Below are 18982 nucleotides of genomic sequence, written 5' to 3'. Positions count from 1 at the left end.
TGTGTGTGTGTGTGTGTTTAAGAGACAGAGGAATTCAAGAAAGGAGCAAAGCAGGACACTCCAAACATCCAGGCAGCAGGAGACGATGGCTGTACCGCTGTAAGTTTAGAAGGATAGAGAGATGGTACAGTGGAAACTTTGACTGTGGCGACTGGCCTGGGATTTCTCAACTTAGTCTGTCCCCTCAAGAAAATAACCACGCTGATTGCATGGAAGAGGGTTGGTCATCAAACAGACTAAATTTAAGTATTTCTCTTCACTATCAAACCATAAAGTATGGTTTCTTTCCATTTAAGACTGACTGACAAAAGGATTTAGTGTTAATTTTCCTATTTTAATCAAATTTAATATCCATTTAAAGACTGAACCATGAAATAATTGTCAGAAAAAAAATTTCTGGCAATTTTTTTGAATAAATAAATAATGATTTGCATATATGATTTTTAATTGGTATCACACAAAACTCAGGTATCAAATACGATAGACCAGGCGTTAACATTTTCCACTGTAGCATGCACCATACGCATTAAATACAGCTCCAAATCTTAACTGAAACTCTATTTAAACTGTTAAATGTGGCTTCAGTGGATGAATCTGTAAATGAAAAATTGAAGTTCTGTGAAATATGCATTATATTGATACTCAGGTGTGGAGTGCACTGAAAAGCTGGTTTCTCAGTCGTGAACATGCCCTTGAGCCTTCTGAATGGTTTGCCCACTGTAGAAATCTAAATCCAACAGCTTTACAGAGAGGCAGCGAGATTAAAAGCACAGTCATAATTACTAAAGTCAAACAACATTACAAATATCCTGTAAACTCTTAACTGCAACAGAAATCCCAAATTCTTTCATTATTAAACCATCCCCATGTGCTCTGTGGTGTTGAAATGACTCTTTGGGAACTAACAGCATTTGACGTGTACTCCTTACCGTATGGGGTCCTCTGACTCATCCTTGTCATACTGATCCCGTAAAGTCCTGGCCAGGAAGAAGATGACTCCAGAGGCCACCAAGAGGAAGCCAGCTACAGAGGCAATCGCTATGCCAACAACCAGCGGCTCGGACACGTACTCCTCGCAATGTTCTCCTCTGTACCACCAGTTCTCCCCGACGCGACACCTGGGGATGACGTTGGAAATTTTTCAAAACCGCGATAACATTTTTTTCCAGTGCTCAAAAACCGAAAAAGACGAGAAGCATTGGAAACAGCAGAAGATGAAAATGCTGCATCCCACATCATGATTCATACATACACGTCATGCGTCATGTTGTAACGTCTCTTTCTTTCACTGAATAACAAAAATCTTTAAAAAGTCATCACTGACGACAACAAGTCATTAAATCATTAATACTTTTGGAATAAAGAATCAACAATTCACACCACTCGCTTGGAGCACCACAACACTTTTGTTGGACGGTGTGAGGTAAACAACGATCCAACAGCATCTGGAGCTGCCTGTGTGTTTTACGATGTGGTAGTGGGTGTGAAACAAATGTTAAGCACTCATCTTGGAACAAAGGCCCGTCCTTGTTTGTTCATAATCACTCAAGTTAAGCACACCACATACAAAATCGTGAACATAGCCACTGGACATATTTCTGTCACTGATGTTGGATTGTTCTTGGCACGTCATCTTGTGCACAACTTACACACCACATACAAATTTGCATGTTTGGATATAGATGCATATGCACAGATCTTTAGTCACACAAAACAAAACCTGTGATCATCAGGAATGTCTTGGAAAATATGTAAAAGCATCTAAGGTAGTATAAAATTTAAGAAAGGGTTTGGACCATATCACATTAAACTGAAATCTTTTATCCTGGAGCAGAGAAAATTAATCACCATGTTAATCACATCTTAGCGTTACTGTTTTCAAGTATGTACAGGGCAACAAAAATAAATGTCTTCTGGTGTAGATAACTGAATATTAACTGGCAAAGTTTTGAGCCTTTGCAGATTTGCTAAAATCTAATACATTTTATTTTTAGGCACCTTTAAAAACCCTCAAGGACAAATTACATTAGTACAGCAAATTAAAAACATATACACAACAGTGATCAAAGTAACAATTGACTAAGACTATGTTACAATGAATGGTATGCATTTCTGAACAGATGGGTTTTGACCCATGATTTAAAAATAGAAAGAGAATTTATGGTGGAAGTGCACACCAAAGTCATGGGGCAGGGCAACGAAAGGCTCTGAGTCACTAAGTCGTCAGATGAGCAGATGGAATAAACAAAAGAGAAGCTGAAGCGGAGTATGGGAGAGGGTAAGGTCAGAAAATAAATCTGGGCTGGTCTAATTATATTTTGTACCCAACAAAGATATAAAACATAATCTTCATTTTATTTACTTATTTATAATTTGCAAGGCCAGCTAGATTTATGGGGAGACCCAGCTAGCACTTGAAAATCTGTTTATGTGATGGAGTACTAGCCTCACAAATCTGCAAACTCAGACACACTATCCAGCACACAATCTCAGATCACTTCCCCTAATCCCCGCCTGTCACCCACCTGCAGATGGCTCCCTGGCCAGGGATGACGTCGCATTTGCCGTCATTGAGACAAAAGTCAGTCTGCAGCTCACAGATGCTCTGACAGGGCAAGCCATCCACGCTGAAATACCCAGCATTGCAGACGCACTCTGCCTCCCCAGACCACTTGTTCACTTTACACTCAGCGTACTCGTTACACGCCTGGAACTTACAGGGATCGGCCTGGTCACCTGTAAAATAAAATAACCTTCTCAAATGTGCATGGTCAAGAGAACTCAGACTACAAATGAACTACAAATTGAAATAGCTAACAACAAACGGACACGTACTAGTTGGCTTATGTAATCCAGCTGAACCCTGGAGTTAGTTACTATACCGGGATATGTCATTCTACTCACACTAACCGGTTGGTCAGAGTGAACAGTAGATAATGATATGTGTCAACATGGCTGCAGTCCAAGGAAGCCTGATTATCTCATTCCAGCTTATCTGTTTGTGACGCTCAGCTCTGCCACAAGTCACAATAATTCAATTCAGTTCAATTCAATTCAGTTTTATTTACGGAGAGCTAATTTTAAACAAGAAACCTTCAGCAGAAGCAAACTCAGCAAGGGGAAAAAGGGGTTGGCAAGGTTTTGTAGGCTTTTGCGCACTGTGCTATACTTTGCCTTAGAATACCTTAGAATACTTTGCAAAGCAATATTCTAAGGTGACAATGAAGTAAGTGTTTAAAATTTATGGAAATAAGCCAATTGCCTTCTTTGCATGAGTTTGTTATACAATGCTAGCATGAAAGCATTTAAAAAGGCTAATTTAGATCCCCAAATACATGCAAGGAAGTAGCTAAAGATAGCTGGTGACAGGTGAGACTTTCTCATAGAACAGTGGTTCTTGGCAACAAGAACAGAAATAGTGATTTCTTTAGGAGACCTTTGACAGGGATCTCAGGAAGAAGTGCTGTCCTTATGACAGCACTGGTTGTCAGTGAGAACATACCTGATTCAACATCCAGTGAATACTTGTCAATGGCCAGGTTCATGGTCTGGTAGGCTGTGTTACAAAAGTCCTCCAAGATTAAGTAGACAGTTGTTGTGACGCCACGAGCCACAGGCTTCCCGAATTTCATCCGGCTGTTGACTACAATGCTCCCATTTCGGAAGTTCAAGATCTCCAGGTTCTCAAAGTGACTGAGGTTGGATTGTAGGTAGGGCACAAGCTAGGGAACAGTTGAAAAATGTGCAGTTTGATGTTACAAGCAAAAGGATTTTACACAGGATTGTGAATAATGAAAATAACAAATACTGCAAGACGCAGGCATTTACCAGCTCGAGGAAGCGTTGCTCCAGAGCTTTGTACTCTGGGGAACTCTTGTTAAAGAGATCCTCTGAGAAGATCATGTTGGTCACCCTCAGACTAAAGAAAACCATTAGTGCTCGTCCAGGGTTTACAGGCATGGCAATACTAGCCTGGTCTGTGCCGTGGCCCACACCTATTGGGAATCCGGTGCTGCCCTCCTCTGTGTGGTTAATCAAACCATAACCATACTGAACCACATTATAACCATGGTCTCCAGTGGTGGTATCGTCCAAGCCATCATCAGTAGTCTGGATCTAGGCAATAAGAAAGTAAAATGATTTGATTATCAGATGCAGACAGCATACATTTTTTGTTCAAAACAAATCTTGTTTGATTCTATTGCTTTACCTCCACTAGTAAAGGCATGTCTGTGTCAGGCTCATCATCAAAATCAGGGTTTACATAAGAGATACGGGTAAAGGGTGACTCCCTCTCTGGAGACAGAGCAGTTGGTTGGGCAGGGCCCAGAGAATCTGTCACTGGTGGTTCAGGAACATCTTTGTTAACCAGTAAGATTTCATCATCTGTAAGATCTTCTCTAGAGATCTCTGGAGTTTCTGGAGGCTCTTCTACTACAACTGGAGCTTCAGACAGAGCCTCTTCATTTCTTTCGTGATCCTGATTTTCTACTGATTCTTCCAAGCCATTCTCTTCAAATACAGGTTCCTCGGGGCTGGCCGACAGCACATTAATGGCTGAATTTTCTGGTCTTAGGGTGTTAGCCTCCTCATTAGCAGGTGAAATATCTGCAGGGTTAGACTCTTCTGATGTCCCCTCAATGGAGTTATCGCCAACAGGAAGAAGACTCATCTTCGGTGGCTCTGGCTGTGATGCTTCACTAGTTATATCTACAGCATCTGGAATTGGTATTTGGGCAGGTAGACCCTTTTCTTCCTTGGTTTCAGTTATGACAGTAAAGATTTCAAGTTCCTCTATAATCTCAACAACATCATCTGGATTCTCCTCTTCCATAGGTACAGCTGTAGGTCCAAATGTCTCTTCCTCAGCTCCAGATGTAACATCTGCATTTATGGTGATTTCTTCTGTTTTCACCTCTTCCTCTGAAGCAGTTTCCCCAAGGGACATTTCCTCCTCTTCTGGAGTGATTGTAGATGGTTCAATTAGCCCCTCCAAAACATCTGGGACTGAACCAGAGGCTTCAATTTCTACTGGGGGTTCAGGCAGTGTGACGCTTCCTGGCAGTTCAGCTGGAAGGTCTTCAGGTGGAGGAGGTTCTACAGAGAAAATCTGCACAGTATCCTCCAGCAACAAACCCTCCTTCTCAATCCCTGAAAAAACAAAGATAAGAAGAAACTCACTCTCTATTATAGAAGATATCTGACATATGATATCTTATGATATTATGATATAAGAACTAATGAAAAAGGTAGTCTTGTATAGCTGGAATGCTATGTGGAAAAATAAAGCATCATGTGTAAAATTGCCCAAATAACACTTACCGGCAGCTTCAGGTATACGGAAGGTCAGATCAAGAGCAGGAGATGCAACTTCACTCTCCTCTAGAACAATAACATTATTTTCTATTGTTGCCGCTGTGTTGGTTTCTGAAGATTCACTTTTGATGTCCTCTTCCAGCGTCAGGACCTCTGGCGGCTTATCAACAGCACTGATCTGCATCACAAACAGGAGCTCTGATTGGCCAGTCACCAGAGGCAGAGATTTTTAATCTTATCCCCAAACACCCTTTTTACTTTGGTGACAGTGGGAAGGAAAAACTCCCTTTCAACAGGAAGACACCTAGATATATCATGAAAGTTAATTATAGTAAATGCCTGACTTAATGCAAAGCCAGACACATCAGGAGGATTATGTGTGAGCCATGGCAGAGAATGGAGTGATTGCTTAATGCCAACTTTAAGGACACTGCTGGTATGTTAACCAAGCTTTGTTGTGAAATACTGCTTAATCATCTTTTATTAGAACCACATCTAGTGTTGAGGTAAACACTGTGTGTGTAATTAAAGACTGAACAAAGTTAGTTGAGAGTTAGTTGATGGTGTTGCGGTGTTTAACACTGTTGCCTCACATCAAGAAAGTCCTGGGTTTGAATCCATTCTGGGGCTTTTCTATGTGGGTTTTCTCTGTGTCTGTGTCTGGGTTCTCTCCAGGTACTCTGGCTTAGGTTACATGGTGATTGTAAACCAACCTTAGGTGTGAACGCAAAAGTAAGTGGTTGTCTGTCATTCTGTGTTAGCCCTGCAACAGATTGACGGCCTGTGCTGTGACAGGTAAGACAAGCTCAAGCCCTCTTGCAACTCTGAATTGAGTAACAGGAAGAAAGTGGATAGTTGGAGCTTTCAATATGTATTCTCATGAATGTGTCTTTGTGTTGCATATACTTGTTAACCAAGAGGAAATGTTGGTGCCTGGTTAAATCACGTTACTTTGGTGAAGTGTGTGATGATTGAAGACTGCACAGCTGAAACTTGAGCTACCTTACAATAATGATTGTACCGTATATCTATATCTATATCTATATCTATATATATATATATATATATATATATATATGATATAGTTGATGAAAATATAGTTATATAGTTACTATATATATATATATATATATATATATATATATATATATATATCTGCACAAAGAGCTGTGATGCAAACTATAAGAGAAAGGTCTGTACATCTATGTGTCCTATCACCTCCTTATAGGTTGGCATATCTCAATGAAAATGTGCACAGACATAGTCACACATACAGCTATCATTAATGTATTTTTTTAGAGAATTACATACAGTTTTTGTGAGTTTTTGAGTGCGTGTGTCTGTGTGTACTCTTTCTATTAACTGCTGCTAAACCACCCAGGTCTTTCTGAATAACTGCAGAGCTTTTATTTCAATATCTGTATCAATCTATATCTCATATACCGTAGATATATAATTATATGTTCTTGTTCCTGTGCTTTCACATTAAGTCTTAGTGGTCCAAGTCTTAGTTTTGCTCATGGACCTTGTGTTTTTGTAGTGCATTAAGCTAATTCCCTAATTCCTTTTTATAGTTAAAGAATTTCTACTATACTACTTTTGCTATTGTATCTATTTAGTTTGATGGCTCATCACAAGATTCATATTTCTCATAACAACCAAATGAAATCTTTATTTAAACCGTTCCAACTTCAAATCAGGGTAGAAACTCTCCAACCTCATACCATGTGTCAAATTATCAGGCTATGCTGAAAACGTGACCAAAGCAAACCGAACTGTGATTATCATTAAAAGCACACTCAAACACAAGAGAGCACGAACAGAGACATACTTTAGATGGTATTGCTTGTCTAGATAAATTCTCATGTGCAGTCTCTGTTGACTCATGGCGCTGTGGTGCACTGCAGTCTCTGCCCAAGAATAGCAGTGGATTATTACAGCAAGAACCAAACTAATCCTCAAAGCTTCACTTCATCCTTGCTAGTGAGCTCATCCCCTACCTGAGCTGGTGTAGTCTGGATAACATCTCAAGGCAGTTACGGGTCTTCACCACGGTGTCTTTTAACAAAAGCGATGTACAAATTCCAAGCAGCTGGATCGCCTGGAGAAAGATTGTTTTCATGATAGCTGTGGAGGTAACTTGTTACTCACCATGGCTCCGTCTTCAGTGTTGATAGAGTGAGGAATCTCAGACACTGTGGAACCACAGAAGAAACAAACATTAACAAAAACTGACATACAACACACAAACGTGCCAAATAGCCTAAATATTTCTGCCTGCCGGCGTATTCAAAATTCTGTTAACTGTTAGTGTTTCAGCACAGACTGCCTGCTTTTTGACGGCGTCACCTCCAGGGGTAAATATCTACAAATCAGTGCTAAAATCTGGAATAAATATCAGCCACTGTGGTCCAAGGCTATTATTGCATCACCACCAAGGCAAAAAAACAAAGCCAAAGCTGTGTCTTTAAGTCCCCAAGCCACATGTGTAAGCCATATGAGAATGTTTAGCCATCATTTTAGATGTCACAGCCTATAACTAATATGGAAATGAGAGGGCATCCATCCTTAAACGTGCTTGCCTTTGCAGTAAACTAATGACCTGCAGTCTTTAAAAACACGAGGCTGAAGAAATCTCACAGGAGATTTCTTTAATTATATGTTAACGTATAATTAAATGACCAAAGTAAAAGGTAGGTAGGATATTGACTGCCTGAGTTTTTAGGTGGCATATTTAAAAAAAAAAAAAATCATTGTGTAAAGGTGTCTGTGATTGGGTGAATGGGACGAGGTCACAGGTGAGGCAACGTCTGTTTGGCTAAAGACAAAGATTTCTCCATTGCAGTGTCGCCAACATTTAGACATGTTGACTACTCAGTAGTAGTTACTGCAATATTACCATCTGCAACTTTGTTTTCACTTTGTGAGTCTGTTTGCATCTCTATGTTGAGATCATTTGGGGAAAATGAACAGCTCAAAACACTTACTGCAGCAGAAACTACCACAAAGCTGGCTGCACAGCTGGATCAACTCCTTTGCAAGACGGACTGTAGTTATATATATACTCATGGATTGGAAAGAGACATTAAAGACAGACACAAGGGATTCAAACAGCCTATTATTGAAATACAGTATGTATTGTTTTGTTTTTAATCAGACCTGACCTGTGATTCTGTATATGCAGTTTTTATATCCCACTGTAGTCTCACATGACTGGCTTATAGTTTCAGTTGGACCAACCAAAGTTTGTGACCCAGTTTTGCGCTGTTGTCACATCTTGGCAAAGTCTACAGACAACATAAAGAATTGCAAAAGTACTCAAACAGTCTTTGAGATAGTTCTTGCCACAGAAGGTGTCTCCAGGAGCATATCTTGCTTGGATAACACATTCACAGACTCACAAGGTTAAAATAATCCCCGCTTCAGTCTCTCAAAACTCAGACATCTGCATAAATATGTAGAATCTGTAGGCAAGGGACAGGATTTGGGGGGATACATAAAGTAGTGTGAATGCTATTGATCAATATCTATGATACACTTTAGAGGAAAGCAGGTAAACAGTCCATGTGGAGAACAAAACAGCAATGACATTAATGCAAACCCACTGATTAACAATGACTGTATGTGTGTATTCTCTTATTGTATTTTCAGCACCATGGTGCACTGTGGGCAATGTTATTATCACATATCGACACTTCAAAAAAACATAGGGAATAAAATAAACCATATCTTTGCTTTGAATATGCCTGCTTCCAGTCTGACCATCTTTAAAGGAGAGCAATGCTAAGTAGGTGAAGTCAATTTTTAAGAGTTCACTGTGAGATCCAAAATATGTATGCCCAAAAAAAGAAAGGATTACAGTAAAGTCTAAAAATCTAAAGCTCAGATTTCAAACATCCTTTCTGCTGAGTTCTCCTTTGCTGACCATTTAATGACAAGGATTTAACTGACACACTGAATAAATACACAGTTCCTATAACTGATGACTGTTATTTGTCCATTAAAAATGGCCCAGTTGTGGGACTGAAACTTGTCTCTGTCCATTTGACAGAAAGAGAGTCAAATAAAAAACAGATGAGACTATTAAAAGCCTGGAATGTTTTCTCAAGTGACGAACGGTGTGTTTTAATATCAGTGCAATGTCAACAGCGTCTCTATTTGACATGACACATGTAGGTTTGCCCTGCGATGCACGCACCACCTTTTCCAGTGCATTCCCAGTGACTCCACTGCCATGCTGGCAAAATAAATCTCTGCAGTATAGTGGAAATATGAGCGTATCAGTTTAAGGAATATCTTTAGGAAGACTGGCAGTAATGCACATCATCTTACCACTCTCCAGCTTTTTGTCATCTAGGTCTTCAATGAAAATTTTGTTGTCCTCACTGATGGTGAGGACCACAGTGGGGTGCTCCTTGAACTCCCGATAGGAGTTCTCCACTTGGTTCGACTGTAGGGTCAGGTAGTTCAGTTGTTCAGCGGTCACTCCTGCTCCATTCACCACCACTGTGACGGCATAGTCCACCACCAAACCACCAAACCTGCTGACACAAGTATGCTGTTGTTATATTATATCAAGTTCATATAGTGATCCAGGTTAGGCCCAGGGACAATTTTAATATAATTTTCCTATATTTTGGGCAACTGCACTCTCATATTGTACTTATGTTATGCTAATTATGATTTAATTCTTCACTATAAATATATTACGTTATTGATAATCCCCACCTCTAATCTCTCTCCTTTAAAGCTCCCATTACCGCTCCACTACAGCAGCAAGTTTAAATATTTAATTTAAAATAAGCAGAGAGGGTTTCTCATGCATTTTCATGACCAGTATATTATTATCCCATTCAATAGTTTACATTTATCCTTTGCACACAATTACACTAAAGGTATTAGAGGGAAAGAGGAAGAAAATTGTTCAGGCATTAGCTTGATTTAATGATAAACCTTTTTTTAAAAATTGTAGAACGCTAACATATGACTGATGAATCGTGTGATTTATTCTTGCTTGGAACACAGGAGTGTGACTGTATAGCGCTAAAGGAGCCGAGTCAGCAGAATGATCAATATCATCATAATAAACATGGAAACCTCACAAGAGATTCCAGAGCCTGGAAAAAGCCATCTATCAGGCTTCATTTGACTACTGGGAGCCCTCCATGTCCATGCTGACCTAGTTTGTTGGGTTACTGGCAGACAGCTGAGCACGTGCTGACCCAAAGTCAGCCCCATTTAGAAGGAGATCCAGTTCACAAAAGGGCAGTCAGGCAGCGCTCTGCTCCTGCTGTGCCTTGTAATTTGGAGTTAGAAGTTGCATGCAAGGTTGATTACAGCAATAAATTCATTTCTTACTCACCTATTTAATGTATAGCCATAATTTCATGAATAAATAATATTCAGAGAACAGTTACCAAAAAAACTAATGACTGCTTCTAACTATTATAACTATGTTTATTCAGGTATTGAATGTGAGCAAACATACAAGGTATATAAACGTTGATTTCATTGCACCTCAACAACAAACTTTGTACCCTACAACATTTATCAGGCCTTTTGTATTTACAATTTTCTACACAGATTCATAGAATAATAAATGAATACTTCAAACAGACGACATGTGTTGTTTTCTCTTGTTTTCCAGAGGTTGTGAGAAACACATTACTCTCAAATCTTACTGTTAAATATGAAGCCCTGACCAGTTAGCGTAGCTTAGCTGTAAACAGCAGGGAAGACTGTTTTTATACAACCCCTTTGCAAAAAATGTTTTGGCGCTGCATAAAATGTAAATTAAAAACAGAATGCAATGATTTGCGGATTTCATAAACACAAATTCACCGCTGTGTAAACAATCTTTAAAATGCCTGTGAACTGAGATCATGTCCACGTATGGCTTCTTTTGTGGATGGCAGAGCTTTAACCTGCATTTGTGGATGGTGCTGAGGAAATGTTCTGGAAACGTTCCCGAGCTCTTGCATTAATTTCCATGAAAGAAATGGGCTATTTTCATGCAGTGGCATTTAAGGGCCTGAAGACCAGGAGCTTCCAATACAGATTTTTGGCCTTGTCCCTTGTGCACTGCCAGTCTTTTTATCTTTTGGTGGTATTATTCCATCAAATTCAAAATTATTTAATATTTGTCATGAAATAGCCTCACTTTAAGTATTTGATAATATGGATTTATGGATTTTTGTGTCCCAACCCTTTACACAGCATCATAAATGTTGCGGAATTGGGTTTATATGTCCAACGATAAAATACCAGCACACCTAAAGCTCAATAATCAGTGCATAATAGCCAATGTGTTTATTCTGCACACACAAAAATAATGTCTAACAAAGTTGCATTTTATGAAAAGTTATATCAAAGCTTCTAGGCGCTGCTGGATTTAACGATTCCTGGAAGTTCCTCGTTCCAGTCAACGATCCAGCACAGCATATTGCAAACTAAATTCTTAAACTGTCATTTATCCCCTTCTGCTTTTGTTCAGCTCAAACAAACCAGTTCAGTTTAGCTTTCCAAATAGCCATTTCCCTCTGTTTCCAATTTTTGTTAAGCTAAACTAACATGGTGCTGGCTGAAGCTTTTGTACCAGTCCCACATAAGCATGAGACCTCTCATCTAAATCCCCATGAGGGAACGTACAAGCAGATTGTTTGACCCTGCATTCTGTTTGTTGTCCATTCACTTGCCTTTTGTAATTCCCTTATTTTTCTCCATTTCACCACACAAACAGGTTATTTTTGCCGATAACTCCACTCATTTCCATCCTTCCAGGTAAAGCTCAGATTATCGTCTCTATACAGGAGCACCTGCTCACTTGGTTCGACCCACCCTGATCCCACTTAACAGGTGAGTGACTGCATTAAGTCCATTAACACAGGCAACTAGTGACACAGCTTAACACGTGCCCACGCTCACAGGTAAACACAGTGTGAGATGAAGCTGGGGTCACACACATACACAGCTCTAGTTAAGGTTGATAGGGATCTGTGGGCTTAAACACAACACAGGATGGGGAGAGCTATTCAAGGTCGAAGTACCAGAGCGACTACTGATGACTCACCCCTCTGCGTCATCTTGCGGCCTGTGTGAAACAAGCGAGATCTGTTAAACTTCTGCCGAGAGCTCAAATCACGATACAAGTATTACAAAAAGAGGCGGCTTTAAAAGGCCATTTGTTCTGACAGCCATAATCATTGGAGAGAAGCTGACCTGAAGTCAGTTACAGACACACTTTTAAATCCAGGAAGCCCCTCCAGAGCGTCTTCTATCTGCAAAGACAAAGTTGACCAGGCATCAGAGTGGAAACCGCAGTTAATTTGTTTCTTATTTCGAGTGGTTTACAATGAACTTGCTTGCCAAAACAAATCTCATTTATTGTTCCAAAAGGACTTGTTTCGTTCAAAGTACTCGAAATGTCGTCCCCGGATTATTTTCCTTAAAAGACAAACTGCTCATAGAAAACAGCTTGTAGTGGTTTTCAAGGCCTTGCTTCACCACACTAACATGAAAAAAGAAATAGATATAGTCGTGTCGTCCTGCAGACTCACTGACCCAGTTTATTAAATCTTCCAGAGATGAAGAAGTATGCGTACAGGTCTCCGGGGTCTTTCGTCTGCTGACTTCTCCTCCACTTCCTGTTTCTTTACACTCATTTACCATCAGTCCCTATCTTACCCTCCACTCCACTTTTCTTCTTTATCTCTTCAAGGCACGCAAACTTACTTGTATGCATGACGTTTCTTGCTATAGACTACAGTATGTCAAGGTGTGTGCAGATGTTAGCTGTCCAGGAAATCCCCGCAGAGAATAAAAGCAGCTCAGAAATCAAAAGAAAAAAAAAATACTGAAAGCATTCATCAAATGCAAAACACATACACGTGTGTGCACAAAAAAATACACCAAATTGTCTGTTTAATGTTTTCATTTGCAAGGTTTTGTGCATCCGCTGCCAGGGAAAAGGCCTGTAGGCATGTTTACTGAATCTTCCAAGTTCCTGTAAAACCACTGGATACCTGTGCAGCGGCGTGCATGTGCGGAAGTTTATGTATTCCCAAGACATGAGTCATGAAGCTGGATTTTCAGCACATTATTATTTCACCCTAACCAACTGTGTATCATAAAGTCAGTGTGTTTTGAGCCCTTGCCTAACAGTTTGAGTTTAACTACTGCTGTCATTAAAGTGCGAGTTATTAAAACTAACAATGCTTCAATCACAGACCATAAACCAGTAGATATAGAGAGTCCAGGCCAGCGCCAAGGCTCAGATGGGAGATATAAAGGGAAACAGACATGAGGAGCCAGAGCTAGAGGCAAACCTTTTCAGCGAGCTGTCGGCTGAGTGTTTGGTACTGGAGGCTGGCCGGATCAGCAAGGCTCTCGTTGTACATTTCTCCTGACAAGAGGATGCTTAGCTCCACAACCTGCTCCAGCGGAGCAGGAGTAGGCGGTTGTACGGTTATATCATTGTAAAGCTGAGTAGTGAGAAAGAGATAAAGACGCACTTTAGTTAAGGGCAAATGATCAATCCCAGTCTGCAAGCAATCTGTGTTTACACTCACAGGACTCTCCTCTACTCCTGGTGAAATGGCAGGGGAATCCTCCTCCTTGTTTTCAGCTGTGTCTTCTAGGTGGTTAAGTTCATATGCAAAAGAAAAAGAGATTGTCGGTTTATTTGAGGTGGATGTCAGCTTAAACGTTTGGCAAGTGCCATGATTAGTGATAGTTATATGGATTAGACTGTCCTTACCCTGACTTCTTGCTAAATCTAAGGGTCAGCTGACCTAAAGCCAAGTTCACATACCGAGCACTTAAGGATGCACACTCCAAAATACAAAACTGCACACTAGACACGGGCCAGACACAAAAACAGCAAATCTATATCAGGGTGGTTAAAGAAAAGGGGGATTTTTGCTACAGATGCCAGTATAATCAGGTAAAACACTGACCTAGCTCAGGAGCTTCAACGGATTCTGGTATGTCTGGTGTTGGAGTGCTGTGAAACACAGGAGGATCATGTTAGCGACGCCGATACAACGTTACACAATTATGATATAATAAAAAGGCAATAAGCACAACTATTAATGGTTTATGCACACTGCATGTAGGGTCGGAATAAGAAGTTAATGGAAGCAAATCCAGTTTCCCAGTGTCTGAAAATTATTGAAGGTTAGATTTTTGTCTATTAATTTAGTTTGTTAAAAAAAAGATTTAAAAAAAGAAAGTATAGCCAGAGAGGCAAAGACTGAGATCCAAGCAAGTCAGAAGCAGTCAAGCTATTTTTAATTGTTTATTTAAATTAGATAAACTGTTGCACCATTGGCTAACAGGACTCAACCATATCGATATATAATCACTACACTAAAAAAATAAATAAAAAAATTATTTCTTAACTTCCTTTCAACTAATTTAATTACTTGTATATTTTGTATGCAATTTTGTTACAGAAGTACAGAGTAAAATGTTAAATTTATGGAATCTTGTCAAATGAAATGTACTGGATTTGCATAAATTTAGAGCATCTGAATAAATAAACCTTTGATTTTATATATTTCACATGAATTTGACTTTGTGTTTTTGGGGGGGTAAAAAAAATATTTTTTAAGTGTGCTGTTCAAATGAGCTGTAAAAGATAATAATTATATTATTCTGGGGGGAAAAAACATGTGATTCACGTGTTTACCAAATACCTTCAAACATTTGGTGAAATCGATGCTGTTTATACAACTGTGAATGTTACTGCAGACACATTGTTTGGCATTTCTGGGCACGATGGGGAACATGTGATATCCAAATCATGTGCATGTTGCTAACATTTGATTGAGGACTAGGGGAGATGCATGTATTACGAGGTCCTAACTTTCAAAACCAAATTTTGTACCAACTCAAACTCACTAACCAAGAAAAGGTAAACATGTTCCACGTTCAGTAATTTCAGGTTGATTTCTCAAAGCCTTCAGCAGATACGTCAACGATTTTTTTTTTTAATTCCCAAGATAATCCTGAGTCAGTTTTAGGACGGCTGGTTTAGTGGTTTCTGTTTAAAGCGTCAAAAAAAATTGTTTTTATGAACATGGTGAAACAAAATGGGTTTTTTTTAATAAAAATCTCATATTCTTTAAACATCAGACAGCAAAGATGTAGCTGGAGTAAGAAAAAATAAAATGATGGAAGACAGCTGACCTCAGGCCAAGCCATTTTACAGAACACTGCAAAGACAAACTGGAGTTTCAGAGTCTGAGTCAAACTTCATGTTTCCACATGACATGAATAATAAAAAACGATGAGAATTATAACAGGTACGGTTGTATCTCAACAGCTTCTTTGCTTGGACCCCTGTTAATATTATCATTTAAAGAGGGAACTCAAACAGACAGTGAGCATAAAGACACATACCTAAATCTATGACACATAAATGAAAAAAAAAAAGAAGCCAAAACAAATAAATGTGAAAAATCATGTTTGATAAGTGATGAGTGGGAATATGAACAGGTAAGGTTGAAGAGCTTTGACAACCTTACCTGCACATATGTTGCCAGGACCTGGTGGGCTCACTACAGATAGTGGTAAAAGTGACACATTTACAAAACACAGACTTAATAATGAGATCATGAACGCATCATTAAAAGGTCACTTTGGGGAAAACAAAGCAGAGAGTTTCTTTTACCTCTTCAAACTGGGCAGCGACATTCTCTGGAAGTGGAAAACAGTTTCATGAGCCAGCTCCAGAGAAAATCATGTTTTGTACTAATCGCATATCATTTTATTGTTATTTAGTTACCTTTTTAGCCAGAGTCTGATGCTCCTCTGACGTACTAAAGTAGCTGCCAATATCCCGTGCAGAGACTATGCCCTCCTGACATCGACTCATCCAGCTTTGGTACTCTTCTTGCTCTGGGAGGCGGTCCCAGAAGATCTTAAATGCCTCCCATATGGTCTCCTGGCACACTGGTTAGACCAGAGAAAGACAGCACCCTCTTAAAAAATAAATAAAACTTTCTTTCATAGTAATGTTTTCCAAGTTATTTTTATTGGGGTGAAACTTGAACCCTAACTTAAATGTATGCTTGTTTGACAAGGAAACCACGACACACGTTCATTAGCTGAGAAATAAGATCATATTTTATGAGTTTGACTCATTTATAATCTTGATATCATTAGTTAGAGTTTCTGGGGGCCCAAGCTAAATCATAAATCTATCCATTTCCACGTTGATGTCGTGATATAACTCTCATGAGTCAGCCTACTGGGCGCTGATCCAAAATCAGTGCACAGACATATGCTCCAATCTTCTTCTCTAATTAACAGTGTCCACAAGGCTGCAGTGATCACTTCTAAATCCATATCTAACTTGCATAACAAACCTGCCCATGCACACATATAAGAAAGAGCTAAATGTCTGTTTTTACTATAACTTTTGGCTTTTTAGAAAAAATCTTTTTTTGTTGTTGTTTGTGTAATATTTGTATTTTTTGTCTGCGTGAATTGCTAATTTCATGAACTATTCCAAGCAAAGTACTTTAAAGCAGCATTACCTACTAATATGCAACTTGGCTGCCAAATTGCATTGTGGGTTATTGGTAGATAATATAAAAATATATAATGCAGTGCTAAATTGTGCAATAATCCTTTAAAAGCACACCAGAACTCGTCGGCAGGGCTGGTAAGATGCAGTGTAGGTAACAACGGCTTCTTTTAATGGAGACCTGATGTTGTGTAGATGCTACCAGTGTGTGTGGTGTAATGTTATTTCAGTAAATGGGCCCAATAAGTGGAGCAATCTGTTTTGATACAAATCTAATGAAGTCTAATTGAGTCTGATGGATCTTATTGCGTAAACACAGCAAAGGTTAACTCTCTCGTCCACTGAAGAATCAAATCTTTTCACACTGTAGACACGCAAAGGGGAAGATACAGAGGGGGCAATCTCTCAAAATCAGTTTGTTTGTTCTTTTTGGTGCCATCTTCACACCTTGGTGTGACAGTGACAATGAAACTCCATTTACAATATTCATTTTTAACACTGATTCACACTGGGTCTTACCTCTGAGATGAAAGTAGCTCAGATGGTTTGCAATGACTTGCTCGGCGGTCTCTTGCGCACACAGTTTGACTCCACTTGGAAAAAGGATGTTCCTTTTCTGTCGAGAGATAACCGCGTGGCTCTCACGCGATGGCTTCACCTCAGATATGTGAGTGATGCGTGGAAACACCACAGGCTCCTGAGTATAAGGCAGATCAAGGTATCCCATAGAGGAACCTTCCATCATTGCATCTGGGGTGCACAACAACAACAAAGTTTAAAATATAGAGTTTGTGTGTGCATTTAGGTAAGTAGTGAACGCTTGATTTTTAAGTCAACTAATGCCACGTACCTGTCTTTAGGTCCAGAAATATGACCATTAAACCAAACACAGCAGGGTAGAAAACACATTTCCACGAGAGGATGCTCATGTTAAATCCGTGATTGTGCTTAGATCCGTGGCCTTGGGAAAGGATCAAGGAGATACGTGTTTCGTCTCAAGTCACGCAACAGCAGTAGGACAAACTGAGTACGAGTTTGCATATTTCAGAATTCTCCAAAGAAGACCCCAAAGAATAAGAGAAGCCCAATCACAAACCATTTGCTGACACAGTCACACTGTGGGCTCGCGCTTTCCTCTGTGCCCGGGGAGAGGTGTTTCCCATGGTGCTGAGAGGACAGCTCCTGGCTCAGGTAGATAGGCAGATGGCACTTGAGAGAGAGGAGGATTTTTTAATGCTCTCTAATCCTGTTTACAGTAAGTCTTTTAGGAGAGCTCACCAAGAAGTTACTGGAGCAACACTGGGAGGGGAGGGTACTTAGTGTGGAGGAAACGTGGTCAGAGAGGAGGTAACAATGGCTACATAAAGGCCAAAGAGCAGCCACATGTACTCTATGTATGTAGAGGAATGTGAGGCAGGTTAAGGATTGAGTTGGCCATTAAGGTCATTTTGGGGAAAAAAAGAGTCCCTTTAACTGGCAGTCACCCAGTTAAATGTGCACTCAGATACATGAGCTCAGGAGATGACATTTAGCCACTTGCTATTTTGATGGGGTTTAAACAGTTTTCAAACTGGAAATCTGCTACTTCTTACCTTTGAGTAGACCAACTTTTTGTAGCATTTACAAAGAGTGCTTGAACACAGATTTGGAGGTTGAAATTAAAATAATATGCTCCTTAAGCAAAAGTAAGTAAATAAATATATTGTTAATTATTGTGATATTTAAAACGTGGGTCATGTAATCTCTCATATAATCTTAGATTTGCCTAAAAATGTGAAATTTTAGCTTCATATACCAAAATGCTTTGGGGTTTGTTTTTTTTACATTTTAAAATCTGAGGCATCATCAAAACAAACAAGCAAACAAAAATTGAATAATAAACAATCTTTAAAAAAAATCACATTGCTAAGGACATTTAGTGATACTTTCTGGGACGCAGGTAAATCTCAGAATAATTTGAAAAAAGAAAAAACATGAAATTCTTAGTCACAAACTAAGATCATACTGGATTGAGAAAATATGTGCAGCAGATAGTTTAACTCAAACAGAACAGAATGTTGGAGTTTCCAGAATTTCATATCACAATTCCTAGGTGACGTCTTTCTTAACACCTTCAGAAAATCTCTCTGAAGATTT

The 18982-nt window shown here is 39.4% G+C and overlaps 1 protein-coding gene across 2 annotated transcripts in view; it reads right to left on the bottom strand.

Moving 5' to 3' along the window:
* The window catches only part of impg2a (interphotoreceptor matrix proteoglycan 2a), a 24227-nt gene extending 6035 nt beyond the window's left edge, over positions 1 to 18192 (bottom strand). Inside the window, exons 1-19 of one of the 2 annotated variants that reach the window (XM_042221840.1) lie at positions 17943 to 18192; positions 17697 to 17807; positions 17366 to 17596; positions 16103 to 16269; positions 15989 to 16014; positions 15843 to 15875; positions 14271 to 14317; positions 13884 to 13948; positions 13641 to 13796; positions 12535 to 12593; positions 12386 to 12406; positions 9649 to 9857; positions 7468 to 7511; positions 5323 to 5494; positions 4211 to 5151; positions 3829 to 4116; positions 3503 to 3722; positions 2526 to 2736; positions 930 to 1118 (exon numbers count right to left, since the gene is read on the bottom strand). In XM_042221840.1, coding sequence (XP_042077774.1) covers positions 930 to 1118; positions 2526 to 2736; positions 3503 to 3722; positions 3829 to 4116; positions 4211 to 5151; positions 5323 to 5494; positions 7468 to 7511; positions 9649 to 9857; positions 12386 to 12406; positions 12535 to 12593; positions 13641 to 13796; positions 13884 to 13948; positions 14271 to 14317; positions 15843 to 15875; positions 15989 to 16014; positions 16103 to 16269; positions 17366 to 17596; positions 17697 to 17807; positions 17943 to 18009 — 3257 coding nt within the window. In that variant the 5' untranslated portion in view covers positions 18010 to 18192. The remainder of the gene's footprint in view (positions 1 to 929; positions 1119 to 2525; positions 2737 to 3502; positions 3723 to 3828; positions 4117 to 4210; positions 5152 to 5322; positions 5495 to 7467; positions 7512 to 9648; positions 9858 to 12385; positions 12407 to 12534; positions 12594 to 13640; positions 13797 to 13883; positions 13949 to 14270; positions 14318 to 15842; positions 15876 to 15988; positions 16015 to 16102; positions 16270 to 17365; positions 17597 to 17696; positions 17808 to 17942) is intronic. The other variant, XM_042221841.1, reaches the window with a different exon arrangement.
* Between the last annotated feature and the right edge of the window lie 790 nt (positions 18193 to 18982).

This window comes from Haplochromis burtoni, unplaced genomic scaffold, assembly GCF_018398535.1.
Source record: "Haplochromis burtoni strain Fernald_Lab_line unplaced genomic scaffold, NCSU_Asbu1 Contig_75, whole genome shotgun sequence".
In the NCBI taxonomy this organism is placed as follows: domain Eukaryota; kingdom Metazoa; phylum Chordata; class Actinopteri; order Cichliformes; family Cichlidae; genus Haplochromis; species Haplochromis burtoni.
Note: the sequence above shows the minus strand (reverse complement) of the source record. Positions and strands in the feature narration are given on the sequence as shown.